General features: G+C 40.1%; 2 protein-coding genes across 11 annotated transcripts in view; one reads left to right on the top strand and one right to left on the bottom strand.

Moving 5' to 3' along the window:
• The window catches only part of LOC129770883 (PH and SEC7 domain-containing protein), a 243023-nt gene extending 239173 nt beyond the window's left edge, over positions 1-3850 (bottom strand). For 9 of the 10 annotated variants that reach the window (XR_008742316.1, XR_008742292.1, XM_055774726.1 and 6 more), the window contains exons 1-2: positions 3716-3850; positions 1929-2819 (exon numbers count right to left, since the gene is read on the bottom strand). Coding sequence is in view for 8 of the 10 variants with exons in the window: in XM_055774726.1 (XP_055630701.1) it covers positions 1929-2066 (138 nt within the window). In the remaining 2 variants the exon portion in view is untranslated. The remainder of the gene's footprint in view (positions 1-1928; positions 2820-3715) is intronic. The other variant, XM_055774167.1, reaches the window with a different exon arrangement.
• Positions 3851-8533: 4683 nt separating this feature from the next.
• LOC129762477 (uncharacterized) lies at positions 8534-10130 on the top strand. The gene is made up of 4 exons (XM_055760762.1): positions 8534-8563; positions 8629-8741; positions 8797-9090; positions 9150-10130. Exons 2-4 carry the CDS (start codon positions 8681-8683, stop codon positions 9218-9220), a joined length of 426 nt encoding a protein of 141 aa, XP_055616737.1. The 5' UTR covers positions 8534-8563; positions 8629-8680; the 3' UTR covers positions 9221-10130.
• The last annotated feature ends 6243 nt before the right edge of the window (positions 10131-16373 follow it).

Genomic DNA, 16373 nt, shown 5'->3' on the forward strand with positions numbered 1-16373 from the left:
CTGATGATTGCGCCGGCTAGTGACCATTCTATCCTGGATTCCTCGAGTCGAGAAAGACGCACCACGCTAGATATGGGGTACAGACTAGGGGGGCGTTGCTGATTAATGGTCAGCTGCATCCCAATCAATAGGAAGTATCCCGTGTCGGGCACACGTACAGAGCATCGAAGACTGCAACATACCAATTATGAGAACACTTGTAATACTAACCTCGAGCCAACCGCGAGTAATCGGTTACATATTACTAACATAGTTGTAAGCAAACATTGTCGAAATATTGAACTCCCGGCCCCATTAGGCTGACGCCATATGAGCCTTAATAAATAAATAAATATATATATATATATATATATATATATATATATATATATATATATATATATATATATATATATATATATATATATATATATATATATATATATATATATATATATATATATATATATATATATATCTATCTATCAATCTATATATATAAAAATGGAGTGATGTCTGTCTGTCTGTCTGATTCTTATAGACTCGGAAACTACTGAACCGATCGACATGAAAATTGGTATGTAGGGGTTTTTGGGGCCGGGGAAGGTTTTCGTGATATTTTGAGACCCCTCCCCCCTCTCTAAGGGGGGGGGCTGCCATACAAATGAAACACAAATTTCTGCATTACTCGGAAATTAACCAAGCAAACGAAACCAAAGTTGGCATGTGAAAGTTTTAGGGTGCAATAAATGTTTCTATGATGGTTAGACAGTCCTTTCCCCACTCAAAGGGGGGGGGGGGGTCTGCCATACAAATGAAACACAAATTTCTGCATTACTCGAGAATTAATCAAGCAAATGAAACCAAATTTGGCATGTGGAGGTTTTAGGATGCAATAAATGTTTCTATGGTGATAAGATACTCCTTCCCCCTCTCTTAGAGGGGGCTGCCGTACAAATGAAACACAAATTTTTGCATTACCCGAGAATTAATCAAGCAAATTAAACCAAATTAGGCATATGGAAACTTTAGGGTGCAATGAATGTTTCTATGGTGGTTAGATACCCCTCCCCCCTCTCTTAGGGGTGGCTGCCATACAAATAAAACACAAATTTCTGCATTACTCGAGAATTGATCAAGTAAATGGGCGGGACGAAGTTTGCCGGGGTAGCTAGTATATATATATATATATATATATATATATATATATATAAACCCAACGTACGATGACAGGAAATTTAGTGGAGAGTCTGGGAAAAATTGTTTCGTCAAAATCGGATGGCCCGTTCCGGAGGTAGAGCTTCCACCAGTTTGCAAAACTTAAATTCGGGAAAAACACGTTTTCAATGTTGGATCCGCGCTCCTTACGCAAAGACGTAGGTCCACTAATTGGCTTGTAACTTGGGAACGGAGCATCGGACAAGCCTGGGACAAAAACTACAGTAAAGTAGATATTCCAGAGAACATTTTAGGCCAGAAATATCTGTTTTCATTTATTTCAGGTTTCCATAGAGTACTACCCTCTTAACACATTTCAAATTAAAGATTGTTATATGTTAACGTTGATGAAAATAAGCTTCAAGGTTCACCTCCTTTTGCATTAGCTAGGAAGAGATTTTTTCCTTGTCAAGCTACTGTTGAAAAATGTTATAACGTTTCTATCAACAATAAGTGCGTATATAACTATAGAATAGGCTACTCATGGCTCTATACGTGGATGTCGAGTAACATGTATATATTTTTTACATTTTACAGGTAGAACAATTGTTTGCTGTAGACCATATACCAACGACTATACGTTGACATGTTTAGTACGGAATCTTGTCACCGTGCATGGGTGGTGGAGCAGCGGAATGCTTTGGACAAACACTACCCACACATTTGAACATGTCATGTTAACGCAAACAACAAAAAGGAAAGAGGGTGGGGGACGACCCGTGTCTACGCACCTCACCACATTCTGCAGCCGGCGAGTTCTCCACGATGTCGTAGATAACATGCGGAAATCCATCGGTTCGAAGCAGCGAGAAGCCAAAGGTTGCATCCTCACTCTTTCGCAATACGACCATCAACTCTTCCTCAGCCATAATATGGCCGCCGTCGCCGTCGTTGCCACCGATGACGAGCAGCCAGCAGCTAATCGAGCATTGATCGTCGTCGTCTTCGGATTCGTCACTTTTAGCTAGTTGTTTTCTTTTTTCCTCGCGGGGCGCTGGATCGCTTTATTATCTTTCACCACGATTCAACTAAACACACGATCCCCTGCCCTCCTCTTATCGCTGTAATCTCGAGAAAAAAGTTCGCTAATTTTCGGAAAGCCCTTTTTTCCCTTGCTCCACCGTTGGAGACCCGCACACACACATATATAGACCGACTGCGCGAAATTTCGAATTTCTGCTCCCAAAAAAAAAAATTCTGGAACAGCAAAACCACTATTTGCACTTTTTGGAAGCGATTCTTTTCGCTCACTCACATCCACCGATTGGCTGGACGATGATGTTGCCACTCATCCTCCGGGGCAATTTTCACCAAAAATTTCACCGACACAACACTTTCGAGAGAGCTGGCTTCAATCTGCAGACATCAATATTTACGCTTTTCACATTAAATTTCACCGAAACTGGCACAGGCTTCGAATCCAACACGAAAATTGCGAAAACTCAGGAATTTGACAGCAAGGCAAAACACACGAATTGACTCCTATTTTCCTATATTTTTTTTCTCGTTTTTACTCGTCGTTCACTACTCCGATGGTACCATCAATATCTCTGTGGTAAATCCAGGAATTTTTTTTCTTTTCACTTCACTCGAATAGCAGTAAGCTGCTGCTGCTGCTAATGCTGCAGTTCAGGAAACGGTAGAAAAAATATGTATATTCAGAAAAGTGAATCAAGAAAACCAGCTTTATGCTTCTTCTTCTTGCCGGCACTGTGGACACGACTGTTGGAACCTCGCGAGTAATTCATACAAACGCTCCTCGATCAAAACTGACTGCGAGCTGCGATGTTTCGCTCCGCGAGCTTCGACCGTGTCCAATCTCCGAAAGCTTCGCTAATCACATTGCATGTTTCTCTGCACAGTGCTGCCAGCTTTGCTGCCGGTACCCAATGACTACAATGTGTACTTTTATTTGATTCAATAAATTGTTTTCACGAAAACCAGTGAGTAAACTTGATCAAGAATTATATTTAGGCAGAATGACACAATTCCGTAAATCCATTTATTTAAACATAAAGAGCGCTTTGTTTTGAGAGTAAACTCGGTTTCATTAAACAGTGAATCACGAATAGGATGTGTATTTTGAGTGATTGTAGTGTTCATTTCTCTTTTAATTTTTACAGTGCAGATGAAATCTTATCAGACTCAATATAACTTTTTATCAACGAAAACAGAAAAACATAACACTGACATCAAAACATGAGCAAGCCTTCAATAGACGACAGCACTGCTACGAAGAAAACAGAATGCAACTGAGCGACATGAGAAAGAGCAAATTTGACTTTTCCGCACGCACACGCATACCCAGCGCAAACCGCCGGTGTGTGCGTGAGTCAGTGCTGAAGAAGGAAACTCCTCTTTCGGATCACAGACACCTTCTTCCCTCTGCTGCTGGTTTCAAGTTTATTTTTCTGCACAGTTCTGTTACACCAAATGCCACTCATTGAACTTCATTAACTGCCGCTGCATTTGGACACACAGTTCCACTACAGCACAAGCACTGCGAAAGTTTACCCACCTACGGAACATCACCGGGAAAACTTGATTTCGAATCGCTGTGACCGTTGTGACGCACTGAAAACAAAACTTGGGTCCTTCAGCTGCTGCTTCACTGTGGCATGTTTTCAACCTGCGACTTTTGCCTTTGCGACTTTCTTATTGAATGAAAAGCATCACCCGAATGGTACTCACACTACCGGAATGGGTGTAACATTAATGTGTGTATGTTTCCAACGGGAATTCGTATCAAGGTTCAAATAAAAAAGGTGGTAGAGGTAATGAATTTCAGTTTTATGTGATTTTCACGTAGGATTACGTCTTTTGGAAACATATTAAGGGTACAGTTTGAAAAAAATATTGGTCGCCTCACGAGATTTTTTCCACTTTTGAAAGCGTCTTTTGCTCCAGCATTTCTTGACCAACCGATTTGGACACTTCCAAACAATCCATTGCAATAAATATTATTCCAAAATTTTTCTGTATGGGAGGTGCGGGTATTACGGACAGTGAGGGTATGATGGACAGTGGTTGATTTGTATAGTTACATTATGAATTTAGAATTTCTGGTAATGAGAATCCCTTCTACATGTTATTTTATAATTTTTAAATCAATGAATACTGATCAAAAGTGGAAAAGGGAAACAAAAACTAAAAATCATACAAGATTCCGCGTGTGGATGTATTTTTGCGGTTTCGATATTGAGCATTTTGAGTGGTTTGATTGCAAAATTGAATTCGCTGATGGTTATATTTCGGTTTGTGAGTTAACAGAGAAGCAATATTAGGTATGTACGGAAAAGTTAATTAATTCGTGAGTGGTAAATTTAAATTAGGTGCACCCGTGGCCGAGTGGTTAGCGTCTCACATTATCATGCCGGTTGTTCGGGTTCGATTCCCGTTCTGGCCGAAGGATTTTTCGTCAAAGAAATTTCCTTCGACTTGCACTGTGGTCACGCGTATTCAAGAGCTTGCCCCTCGGAATACATTCAAGGCGTGTTATTTGGCTTAAGAAATCTCAACTAAGTATTAATAAATGACGCTAGTTAATGCATACGTTGAGACGGCAAAAGTTCCACAGGGAACGTTAACGCCATTCAAGAAGAAGAAGAAATTTAAATTATTGAAATAATTGCACTGGTGGGGTTGAAATGGACAGCCACATCCATAATCACATCCAATGTAGGTTAAATGATTTGGTGTGTTTTTACGCAACTAGTAAATGCAAATCGATTTTTCTTCATGAAAATCACACATAATCGATACGAGTTTGGGTTTGTTGAAAAGCCCTAGGTCACTAGTTGCACATACTACCATAAGGTGCTGAAATTATTCAGTTTTTTCTATGTTTTTTAACGATTTTCCTTAAAGAGGAATTATGAACATGGTTTAACCACCTTTGATCATGGTTTGTCCAAAAATGATCATCCAGTTTTAGAAATCACCATTTTTGAATAAAAACATTCAAATTCTCAAGTAGACGTTGCATTTATCATTGCTTGAGTTTACTGTCATCATATTGATCCATTCATAATTTAGGCTTTCTTCAGAATATTGCATTTTCTTGGGCATTTTAAAAGTGTTATCCTTAACACACTCAACACAGAGAAACTTTATTTCTGCTATGTGCGAAGGACACAATAAACAAACTGCAGCGTGCCAAGCGATTGCCATAGAAATCATGTGGACAAAATAACATAATTGAATTGGACAACTCATGATCAGAATTGAGTTCATCAAAATGCGTTAATTAATGGTTTAGCTATGTAAATCTGATACAAATGGTGTGCAAGCATGATGTTTACAATATTTGTAAGTGTCATAATCCAGAAAAGGTCTGAATACGTGCCAAATAATCATCTGCTGATCGGTTAAAAGTTAGCTCGAATGAAGGGCGCATTGAGACAAATAGAAGGTGTATTTTATAATCCTTTAAAACATGTGATTCCGTAAAAATAAACTATAAAACTACTGTAAATCATGAAAAAGACAATTTTATTTATATGTTTTGAAACATTCGAATACCTTATTTGACACAGGAGCGCTGAATTAAAGCGTTCAAAAATGTGGACAAACCATGAGCATATTTTCGACTGGACAAACCAAAATCATTTACCTTATGATGAAAAGTGAAGGGAAGAACATTCAACTCTTTTTTCTCTTGTTTTCTCTGTTTGTTCTATTTCATTGAACTGTAAGAAACTGCTTTTAAGTTTTGGAAAACATGAGTTGCACCAGTGGCCAAGTGATTAGCGTCTCACATTACTATGCCGGGTGTTCGGGTTCGATTCCTGTTGTAGCCGGGGGATTTTTCGTCAAAGAAATTTCCTCCGACTTGCACTGTGGTCACGCGTATGCTATAGCTTGCCCCTCGGAATACATACAAGTCGTGTTATTTGGCTTAAGAAATCTCAACTAAGTATTAATTGATGATGCTAGTTAATGTACACGTTGAGACGGCAAAAGTTCCACAGAGAACGTGAACGTCATTCAAGAGTTTTCAAAGATCAAATTGAAGTAAAGTAAAACTTATCCGTCTTATCCCCACTTCCCCTAGGTAATGTGTTAAAATAGAAATGATATGAAAGCTTCTAATTTTCCGTACATTTGTGTTAACGCTATGCGTTTCATTAACACGTAGTCGACTGCGATTTTGGTGCATCTTCTTCAAAGATATTCAAAATCAACATACAACGACGTGATTCTACGTATCGAAACGTAATTCTACGATTCTTTTCGAATGAGATTGCAGAGTGCAGTTTACTCTTCAATGTACTCCTCAGTGTGGCGGAGTGCGAATCAGTGCGCTCGAACGCCCAATAGTAAAGAGAGTGTAAGAGAGTGTGACTCACTCGCAACAACATTTCTCCCAACTAGTGCACACTGGCTATTTATATATGCTCCGGTGGAACGGAAAAGCGTATGGTTTCTCTTCGGTGAGTGTAGTGATCCCCGATAATCGTTCGATTAATCGATTGATCGAATACTTCCTACAGAAATCGATTATTAATCGAACGAATACTGAAAAACCAATAATCGAAGCGAACGAATAATTTACGTCGATTAATCGATCCAAACCCAGAGCAAAAAAAAAGTACGGCCACTGCAGTTTTATCCTGAAAATCAATCTTGTCATTGGCGCTCCCCTAAACTCGTAAACGAAGCGCAATGCCGTCAACGTGAATTGAGCTTCCTTTACGAGTTTAGGGGAGCGTAAAAGATAATAACTGTTTTTCAGGCGGAATGAATACTTTTTTGGTTCCAGATGGCTTTCTAACAAATGAGAAATATTAGACTAACTAATTATTTCTCTCAGTATGACGATTAATCGATTAATCGATTATTTGGGGCGATTAATCGTATCGAATAACAAACTGCTGAAAAATATTCGATTAGTGAATGAACGATTAATTTCAAAAATCGGGGATCGCTAGGTGAGTGATGACTGTATTCTCAGTTTAGGCATGAAACTAGTGCGCGGATGTATCATTTCAGTGAAGTTTTCTAATTGTTCTAATGAATGAAAAATGTTCTAATAATATAATTCCGGCGTTCAGAATCAGCCAATTCAATTCAAATTTGGCGGGAAATTAAATTGAGTTGTAATCAAGTTTAGAATATATCTAAAATACTGGAGTAAGTTTATGGCAAAAGTCAATTAGACACATATGATTAGTGATGTCTAAATTTTTCACTTATTCGATTATCGAATAATCGTTGGGGCATTCGAATAATTGTCTTTCAATATTCGATTAAACGAACGAATATTTATTTCTTGAAATAATCACGTATCACGTTGTCATTCTGGTCGCGTGGTCTATCGGGCTGTCGATGTTAGATGGTTGGATACAAAATGTTGGATGAAAAAAAATTTATAGCCTGATTCTTAGCCTAAAAATGAATTAACTTCGAGAAAGGACCCTTCATTCATTAATCGCGAATACAGTGACAATTATTCGATGTATTCATATTTTGATTTCAAATTATTCGATACAAAATTAATCGATTATAATTTCGATATATTCGATTATTTGAATTAATCGAACGATTAACCGACGTCTCTACATATGATTATTAACGCTAGCATTAATTGGCGAAAAAATGCAGTTCGTTTATTTTTATTAATTTGATTATTTTAGACTTTGATAAGAATACTTCTCTATGTAGCGGATGTGTATTGTAAGAATAGTAACACCTTTTGCTCTTTCTAATTTTTTTTACATTTCTCATTGGATTTTCACACCATTTTGAATCTATCCCCAAGACTCAGGGAAACCAAGGCGTTATACTATTGGCGATCTAACGCAAAACGTAAACGATCGGTGACATCTGGATTTTGTTTTTGAACTAAGAAAATGATGCTAATGTAACCTAAAACTCAAAAACCAATCACGTATATTCTACTTCCGGGCTTTCCAAGAACTATCTCACATGCAGGAATCGTGCATTTTTCTACTTGTGTTTGATTGTGCTCTGGAATTTCCTTCTTTAATTCAACGATTGTCAACATTTTTATAGTTTTCACTATTGAAAGAGGTAAATAAATAACATGTTATATATAAAATTGCGCAGAATTAAATTTCTTACAAACTCATTGCAATCAAATAATCATTTATGATTATAACATTGTAATTCATGGAAAGAACTACAAACCTTCCATAAGCGCACATGGCAAAATTTAAAACAATCATCACTTTCACCGCAGCGCCGCCTAGGTGTAGATTTGTACGTTAGATCGCCAATAGGTGGACCGCAATGTCAAAATTGCTGTTCGGCCATTGCTCGTGAAAAAACAAATTTGTCTACAAAACAAATCATATCTTTTGGTGACAAATGTATTCGTTGGCAAAATAGCTGCTCACGCTTTACTGTAGGCAGGTAATCTTCTGGATTTTTTCGTATAACAATTTCTCATAATTGCTTCTACTTTTTCAGATATCTACAATCAGCGGTCGAATTAAAAACAGTGCAGAAGGATGTTTTGAGTATGTTTTACCTTCTAGCCGCGCAATCAATGCTTTTCTTTCCAAGCAAGCAGCGTTTTAATCGTACGTGGTTCTATTGAGCATTTAAAAAAAAGTGTTATTTTTTTTTTATCATCAGGGCAAAAGCATGAAATAGAATCGTACGTGGTACGAATTTATCGGCACAATCTGATCAAGGACGGAGGCATCATCAAACGGAAACTACGCGAGAAACTTTTCGAAGAGATAAAACTGCGCCGCAACACTCGTGTCAAAATGGACGAGTTGGGCTGGGTGCTGATGAACCACGATTTGATAACACGTAATGAGCCAATCCAACAGCATGCCAATGGTAATCGACCAAATCATTTTAAATTCAACATGGAGCGGTTGCGAAACCTACTGGAGCAGCACGAACAGAACAATCACGCTGGTGGGTCGGTTTGATATATTTATTCCGCTAAAGAATGATTATATTTGTTGATTTTTCAGAGTTGACATCCAAAAAGCAAAACAAATTCCTGCGTATGCTGGATGCAATTTTACAAAACGACAAGGTTTGAAGGAAATTAAAAAGATGGTAGTGGCGAATCGACTTCTATCGGAAATTCGTTATGTGACTACGGTGGAACGTATGCTGAAACACAATTTGGACCCCTCTTTGCGCTGCTGCTTTGTATGCCGAGAGTATTTCCGCACTGCCGATGAGTATACCAGTCATTTCGAAAAATTGCACGGTGAGAAATTTCTTATTGTTGCGGCGGTGGATCGATTTCAGACTAGTCAAAAGTTCAACGTTCTACATCACTACAATGCCCTTAATCCGGTGACAATATTCACGATTTGCAACGTATACCACACAGCCCTAATAAAAAAAACAAGAAAAGACGGGTCTAATATTTTACAAAGAACAAATCTACCACTTTCCACGAAAATCGGAGAACCACTATATCGATTCGACATGGAATGGCTAATACATATAAGGCAGAAAAAAGGTTTAACTTTGGAATTCAACATCCTATATTTCCTCGAACCATTAAGTTCATGGCGCATTTGATGTCGGTCATCATAGCTGCTGCTATGGAAATTACGTGATACCTTGATTTTTATCTACATCTCGGAGAAAAGTGTGGTAAACAATGTCCGGGTTATTTTTCGTTATGAGAACCTTGTTTCCACATCCTTTTACTGCACAATAATACGGCATCTGAAGTAAATAAAATATTCACAATATAATTTTGGCATGATAGAGAACCGCGAGATGAACGATTATCTGTGGAGGAGTTTGACAACAGATTTCTTAGACTTATAGCACTTTTATCACACCCACAAGCTCATCAAATCCTCACGGTCCCCCAAAAATATTGAATAATATATAATATAAATACCTTATTGCAGCTATAGTACACTATTTTTCACAAATATATATTTGTTTATTTCTTCCTTCAGTTGTTTTCCTCAGCGAGTTGATATGAAACCATAACCACACAACCAAACAAAAGTAAATAATTCGGTAAGCTACGTCTCGCTACTCGTCTCACGTATTGTCTTTTTTTTTTTTTTTATATAAATCGTTTATTTTTACAGGCTCAGTTACATTAGTTTAAAGGAGCCGAATTCTTAAGTATATGTTTTAAAACTATACATAAATAATTTTCCTAACACTATGGTTAGTAAGGTGGAAAACCGATTACTCGCGGTTTACTCGAGTTTAGAGGGTGACATCTTTCAGGAAAGGGATGGGATATAAGGGAATTGTTACAATGTTGATGATCACACTCGATTCTTAAATCTATTGTATATTTACATTTCAACTTATTTTACTGTTTATACCAAGGGGGCCAATCGCTCGCAATGGATGAAAAGGAGGGTATAAGGACATAGCTACAATCACACACGAAGATCGATAGCTTTAAGGAAAACATATATTTGGGTCATGTAATCAAGGTCTAACCGAGCCAACACATCTCTCACCGGCACATTGGGCTGTCTTCCTCGGGCCCGAAGGGAGTTTTCTAAATTCGATCTGGCGACAAGATACATCTCGCACGACCAAACAACATGCTCGATGTCGTGATAACCTTGACCACAGACGCAGAGATTGTTGCTGGAAAGATTGAAACGAAAGAGAAGCGCATCTAACGAACAGTGATTGGACATGAGTCGGGAGAAGGTGCGAATAAAGTCCCGACTCAAGTCCAGACTTTTGAACCACGGTTTGAGGCTAACCTTAGGGATAATCGAGTGAAACCACCGGCCCAATTCATCTTCGTTCCATTTGCGTTGCCAGTTAGCGATGGTATTTTTACGGACTAAAGAAAAAAAATCATTGAAGGCGATTTGACGCTGGTAAATGTCGCCTTCAATCGCACCTACCTTTGCTAATGAGTCAGCCCTCTCATTACCCGGAATTGAGCAATGTGAAGGGACCCAGACAAAGGTAATGACATAACAGCGTCTGGATAAAGCACTCAAAATTTCTCGTATTCTCTCAAGGAAGTACGGCGAGTGCTTTTCCGGCCTCACTGAACGGATAGCTTCGACAGAGCTAAGACTATCCGTTACAATGTAATAGTGTTCAACAGGTCGTGAGGCGACGCTGTCCAGCGCCCAGTATATCGCTGCCAATTCAGCAATATACACTGAGCAAGGATTCTGAAGACTGTGGGAGGTGCTAAAAATTTCGTTGAACACTCCAAATCCTGTGGACTCATTCATAGAGGACCCATCAGTAAAGTACATATTATCACAATTGATACCCCCATACTTTGAATCGAAGATCGTTGGAGCGATCCTCGATCGTTGATAATCTGAATATCCATGGATATCCTGTTTCATGGACAGATCAAAATGCACAGAGGAATTGATGTAGTCAGGAAAACAAACACGGTTGGGAATATACGAAGAAGGATCAACCTGCATGGAAATGAATTCATGATATGAACTCATGAATCCGGAGTGAAAATTTAGCTCGATCAGCTGCTCAAAATTCCCGATCACCAATGGGTTCATAACCTTACACCGGATGAGGAACCGAAGAGATAATAAATTGAAGCGATCTTTTAGTGGGAGTAGGCCTGCCAAAACCTCGAGACTCATGGTATGCGTTGAGGGCATACATCCCAACGCAATACGGAGACAAAGATACTGAATTCGCTCGAGTTTAATGAGGTGTGTTTTGGCAGCTGATTGAAAACAGAAACTGCCATACTCCATCACTGAGAGAATAGTTGTTCGATACAACATAATAAGATCTTCGGGATGGGCTCCCCACCAGGTGCCGGTAATTGTACGGAGAAAGTTTATTCTTTGTTGACTCAGATACCTAATATGGGCCCCCCAAGTACATTTGGAGTCGAACCAGACCCCAAGATACTTGAATGACATAGCATGAGTGATCGGTTTACCCAAAAGTTGAAGCTTTGGTTTTGCTGGTCTATGCTTCCTAGAAAAAACCACCATCTCTGTTTTCTCCGTGGAGAATTCGATCCCTAGCCCAATGGCCCAGGTTGAAAAATTGTTCAAAGTATCTTGTAAGGGTCCTTGCAGGTCGGATTCGTTTGATCCTACGACAGACACCACTCCATCATCTGCAAGTTGTCTTAGGCTGCAATTTTGTGTAAGGCAATTGTCGATGTCGCTTACATAGAAGTTGTACAAAAGGGGGCTTAAACATGAGCCCTGGGGGAGGCCCATGTAAGAGAACCGACTTACTGCCGAATCTCCGTGAGAAAAGTTCAAATGTTTCTCACAAAGCAAGTTATATAACATATTATTCAATAGAGGCGGCAGACCCCGAGAGTGTAATTTGTCTGACAAAACCTCTATTGAAACAGAATCAAAGGCCCCCTTTATGTCCAAGAATACTGAAGCCATTTGTTTTTTTTCGGCGTAAGCCATTTGAATTTCTGAAGAAAGCAACGCAAGACAATCATTCGTCCCCTTGCCCCTGCGGAACCCATATTGTGTATCTGAGAGTAAGGCATTCGTTTCAACCCAACGATCAAGGCGAAACAAGATCATTTTCTCCAACAATTTCCGTATACAAGACAGCATTGCTATTGGGCGGTACGAATTGAAGTCGGACGCGGGTTTTCCGGGTTTTTGAATAGCTATAACTCGTACTTGTCTCCAATCATCCGGAACAACATTATGCTCCAGAAACTTATTGAATAAATTCAACAAGCGATGTTTGGCCACATCGGGGAGGTTTTTCAACAAGTTGAACTTAATTCTATCCGATCCTGGAGCCGAATTGTTACTTGAAAGGAGAGCAAGAGAGAATTCTACCATCGAAAACTCGGAATCAAGATCGCACCTATCTTGTGGTATATCTCGAACAATTCTTTGCACGGGAGCGAAATCGGGACAAACCTTTCGCGCAAAATTAAAAATCCATCGATGTGAATGTTCCTCGCTTTCATTCGATGAAGAGCGATTTCTCATGTTTCGAGCCACTTTCCATAATTTTTTCATTGACGTTTCTCGTGACAAACCTCCCACGAAATTTCGCCAATAAGCACGTTTTTTACCTTTGATCAAGTTTTTAAATTGATTTTCAAGGTCTAAATACGTTTGAAAATTGTCAATGGTTCCTCGTTTCCGAAAAGCTTTAAATGCATTCGATTTTTCTACATAAAGCTTTGAACATTGGCTATCCCACCATGGATTGGGAGGCCTTCGGTGAATGGTGGAACCTGGGATGGGTTTCGTTTGAGCGCGAATCGCGCTGTCATGGATCAAACGAGAAAGGAAGTTATACTCCTCCAATGGAGGTAAACCATCTCTGGAATTGATGGCTAGAGTAATCGCGTCCGCATATTTTTTCCAGTCAATGTGTCTTGTGAGGTCATATGCCATGTTTATATATTCAGAAGAATTCGACCCAATGGTGATGGAAATTTTGATTGGCAAGTGATCACTACCGTTGGGATCCTGGATTACATTCCACTTGCAATCTAACGATAGTGAATTCGAGCAAAGCGAGAGGTCAAGAGCACTTGGGTTAGCAGGAGGTTTAGGCACACGTGTTGTTTCCCCAGTGTTCAAAACGGTCATATTGAAGCTGTTACAAAGGTCATATATCATCGATGAACGATTGTCGTCGTACTGTTCCCCCCAGGCAGTTCCGTGAGAGTTGAAGTCTCCCAAGATCAATCGTGGCTCAGGAAGGAGTGAGCACATGTCAACAAGTTGTTTGCGGCTAACCGCAGCTCTCGGAGGCCAATACAAGCTGACAATACAGAGGTCTTTGCCTTTAATGTTTGCATGACAAGCAACAGCTTCGATCCCTCCAATAGGTGGAAGGTCAATTCGGAAAAATGAGTGGCACTTATTGATCCCCAATAGCACCCCTCCGTATCTGTCATCACGGTCCAAGCGTATAATATTAAAATCGTGGAAAGAGAGATCATCTCGCGAAGAAAGCCAAGTTTCGGACAGAGCAAAAACATCACAATTGAACTTATGAATTAAAAATTTGAATGCATCCAATTTAGGGATAAGACTACGACAATTCCACTGTAAAACAGTGATATCTCCGACCTCTCTATTCAAATTAGACATCAAGAGAGATAATCATTGCAAGGAGGGGCCATGTTTGCATCAATTGTTGCAAAATTGTCTTTAGTACTGGAAGCATTGAGATGACAATGGTTCTGATGGAATCGGAAACATTAAAACACGTGAAGATTTGATCCACAAGGTCAGTCAACTTTATAAATCCCGATTGGGAAGTTGAGCTGGACGCAAAAAAAGGGACAGTTGGGGTTTTTGATGTCCCCTCGAGTGCTGGGTCGTTCGAAGGTGAACTATTCCCACGGAAGCCAGGAGGAACCTGATTTTGCTTGTCCGCTGCACTCGATATTTTAGGCAAGCTAACATGGGGTACCACCGATGGGACTTGTCGTTGAACTTTGGGAGTGGACACATTTTTGCGCCGGGAATTCCCTTTGAAAATAAACGGTGTGCCCTCGTTAGCTGTATCCGCTTCCAATTCGTCAACTGGCAGTGAAGCAAAGACATTGTTTGTTGGTAATGGTTGTTGTTGAGCCAGTGGGGAAGCGCCCTTTAAGATATCCGCGAAAGTGCGTTTCGAGCGTTCCTTCAAAGAGCGCTTTTGTTTATCCCAGCGACTCTTGTAAGTTTCACAAGCTGAGAGCACGTGTGGGGATCCCCCGCAATATGGACACTTATGCTCAGTCGCACTGCAGGATTTCCCCTCATGTTGCTCTCCGCATGTGGCACAGCGCTCCTTGTTGGCGCAATAAGCTGCTGTATGACCAACTGACTTGCATTTGTTGCAAGTCATGGGCTTTGGCACGAAGAGTCGCACCGGCAGCCTCAATTTGTCCACCATAACGTAGTCAGGGAGGGCGGCACCAGCAAAAGTGACTCGAAACGAGTCGTACGGCGTAAATTTCTTTTCTACTCCTTCCTGGGTAACTTTTCCAAGTTGGCGACATTCCAAGATTTTGACTTCCATCGAAGGAAGCCTCTTGAACCTGCCAACTCCCATACTTTCTATAGTTTTGCACGTCAGACCCGTTTCAGATATAACGCCCCCAATTTCTACGTTATGGGAGGGAATAAAAACTCGATATTCGAGGATGAAATGCTTATCAGCAACAATATCGTTCGCGTCCTTTCGGTTAGTCACGACAACTCGCAGTTTGTTCGTTCTTACTTTGCAAATTTCCGAAACAGAGGTGTATCTTTTCAGATCTGTCATAATCTGTACGACCCTCAAGGCTTTACCATTAGGTTTGGGCCGGAAAAAAACAACCCAAGGACCAGCGTCAGGCGCATCGTCCGGATAAACCCTGACACGGGGAGCGGAAACAATAGGAGAGGAATTCGAGGACAAGGTTTGAGTGGGGACAGTAACATCAGAGGGGGGAAGGGATGTCGATGATTGGGTGGAAGTATTGGAGGAATCAGGGGAAAGGTTTGCAATCTTTTTTTTGGAGGGGGGCTTGGTAGTGTGAGTTGACTCGTCCCCAGAAGAAGAATCTTCGGGCATAGGAGTCCGTTTAAGGGACTTACTACACACTGCTTGAGCAAGCGAGGGGGAGTCTGAAATGTCCATGTCTAGACCCCCACCCTCCTCCATTCTTAGAACGAACGATTATTATCTTTACAATTTTTTTATCTCGCTTGTAAAAAAAAAAAAACTTAAATAAAATAAAAATAATCACATAAATTTGTTGTTCCGATATGCGCTCTGTTACCCTATTAAGGGAGACACAAAAGTCACGCGCTACGGAGACAACACAATAGCAGAAGTTATTGTTGTACTCAACTGAGCGTCAACCACGTGTTGACGATGCCGTTATGGTTATTGATCCACTACAGACGCCGATCCAGACCACTGCAGAGGCGCTGCTTCCTCGGTTCTGGCTGCTTTGGGCACTTTGGGCACTAATTCACCACAGAACACACGAGAAAAAAAAAACCAACTCGTTGGGGAGAAGAGAAAAAAAAACTTCGAGAACAATGCTTGAGGAGTGATGAATAGCACATCCAGCTCCATCAAGTTGTTAGCGAGGAATGGGCACGTATTGTCTTGAAAGTGTCAAGAACGAAGCACCTATAGTTTAGCATCTTGAGGGAAACAGTACCCATTTACGCACCTTAATTTGGCCAATTGGGCAGTCTATCGTTCTACCGTTTTCTATTGAAGCGTTTGCTTTTGACAATCGTTTTCCTCCAGCTGAC

Source organism: Toxorhynchites rutilus, chromosome 1, assembly GCF_029784135.1.
Source record: "Toxorhynchites rutilus septentrionalis strain SRP chromosome 1, ASM2978413v1, whole genome shotgun sequence".
NCBI lineage: Eukaryota > Metazoa > Arthropoda > Insecta > Diptera > Culicidae > Toxorhynchites > Toxorhynchites rutilus.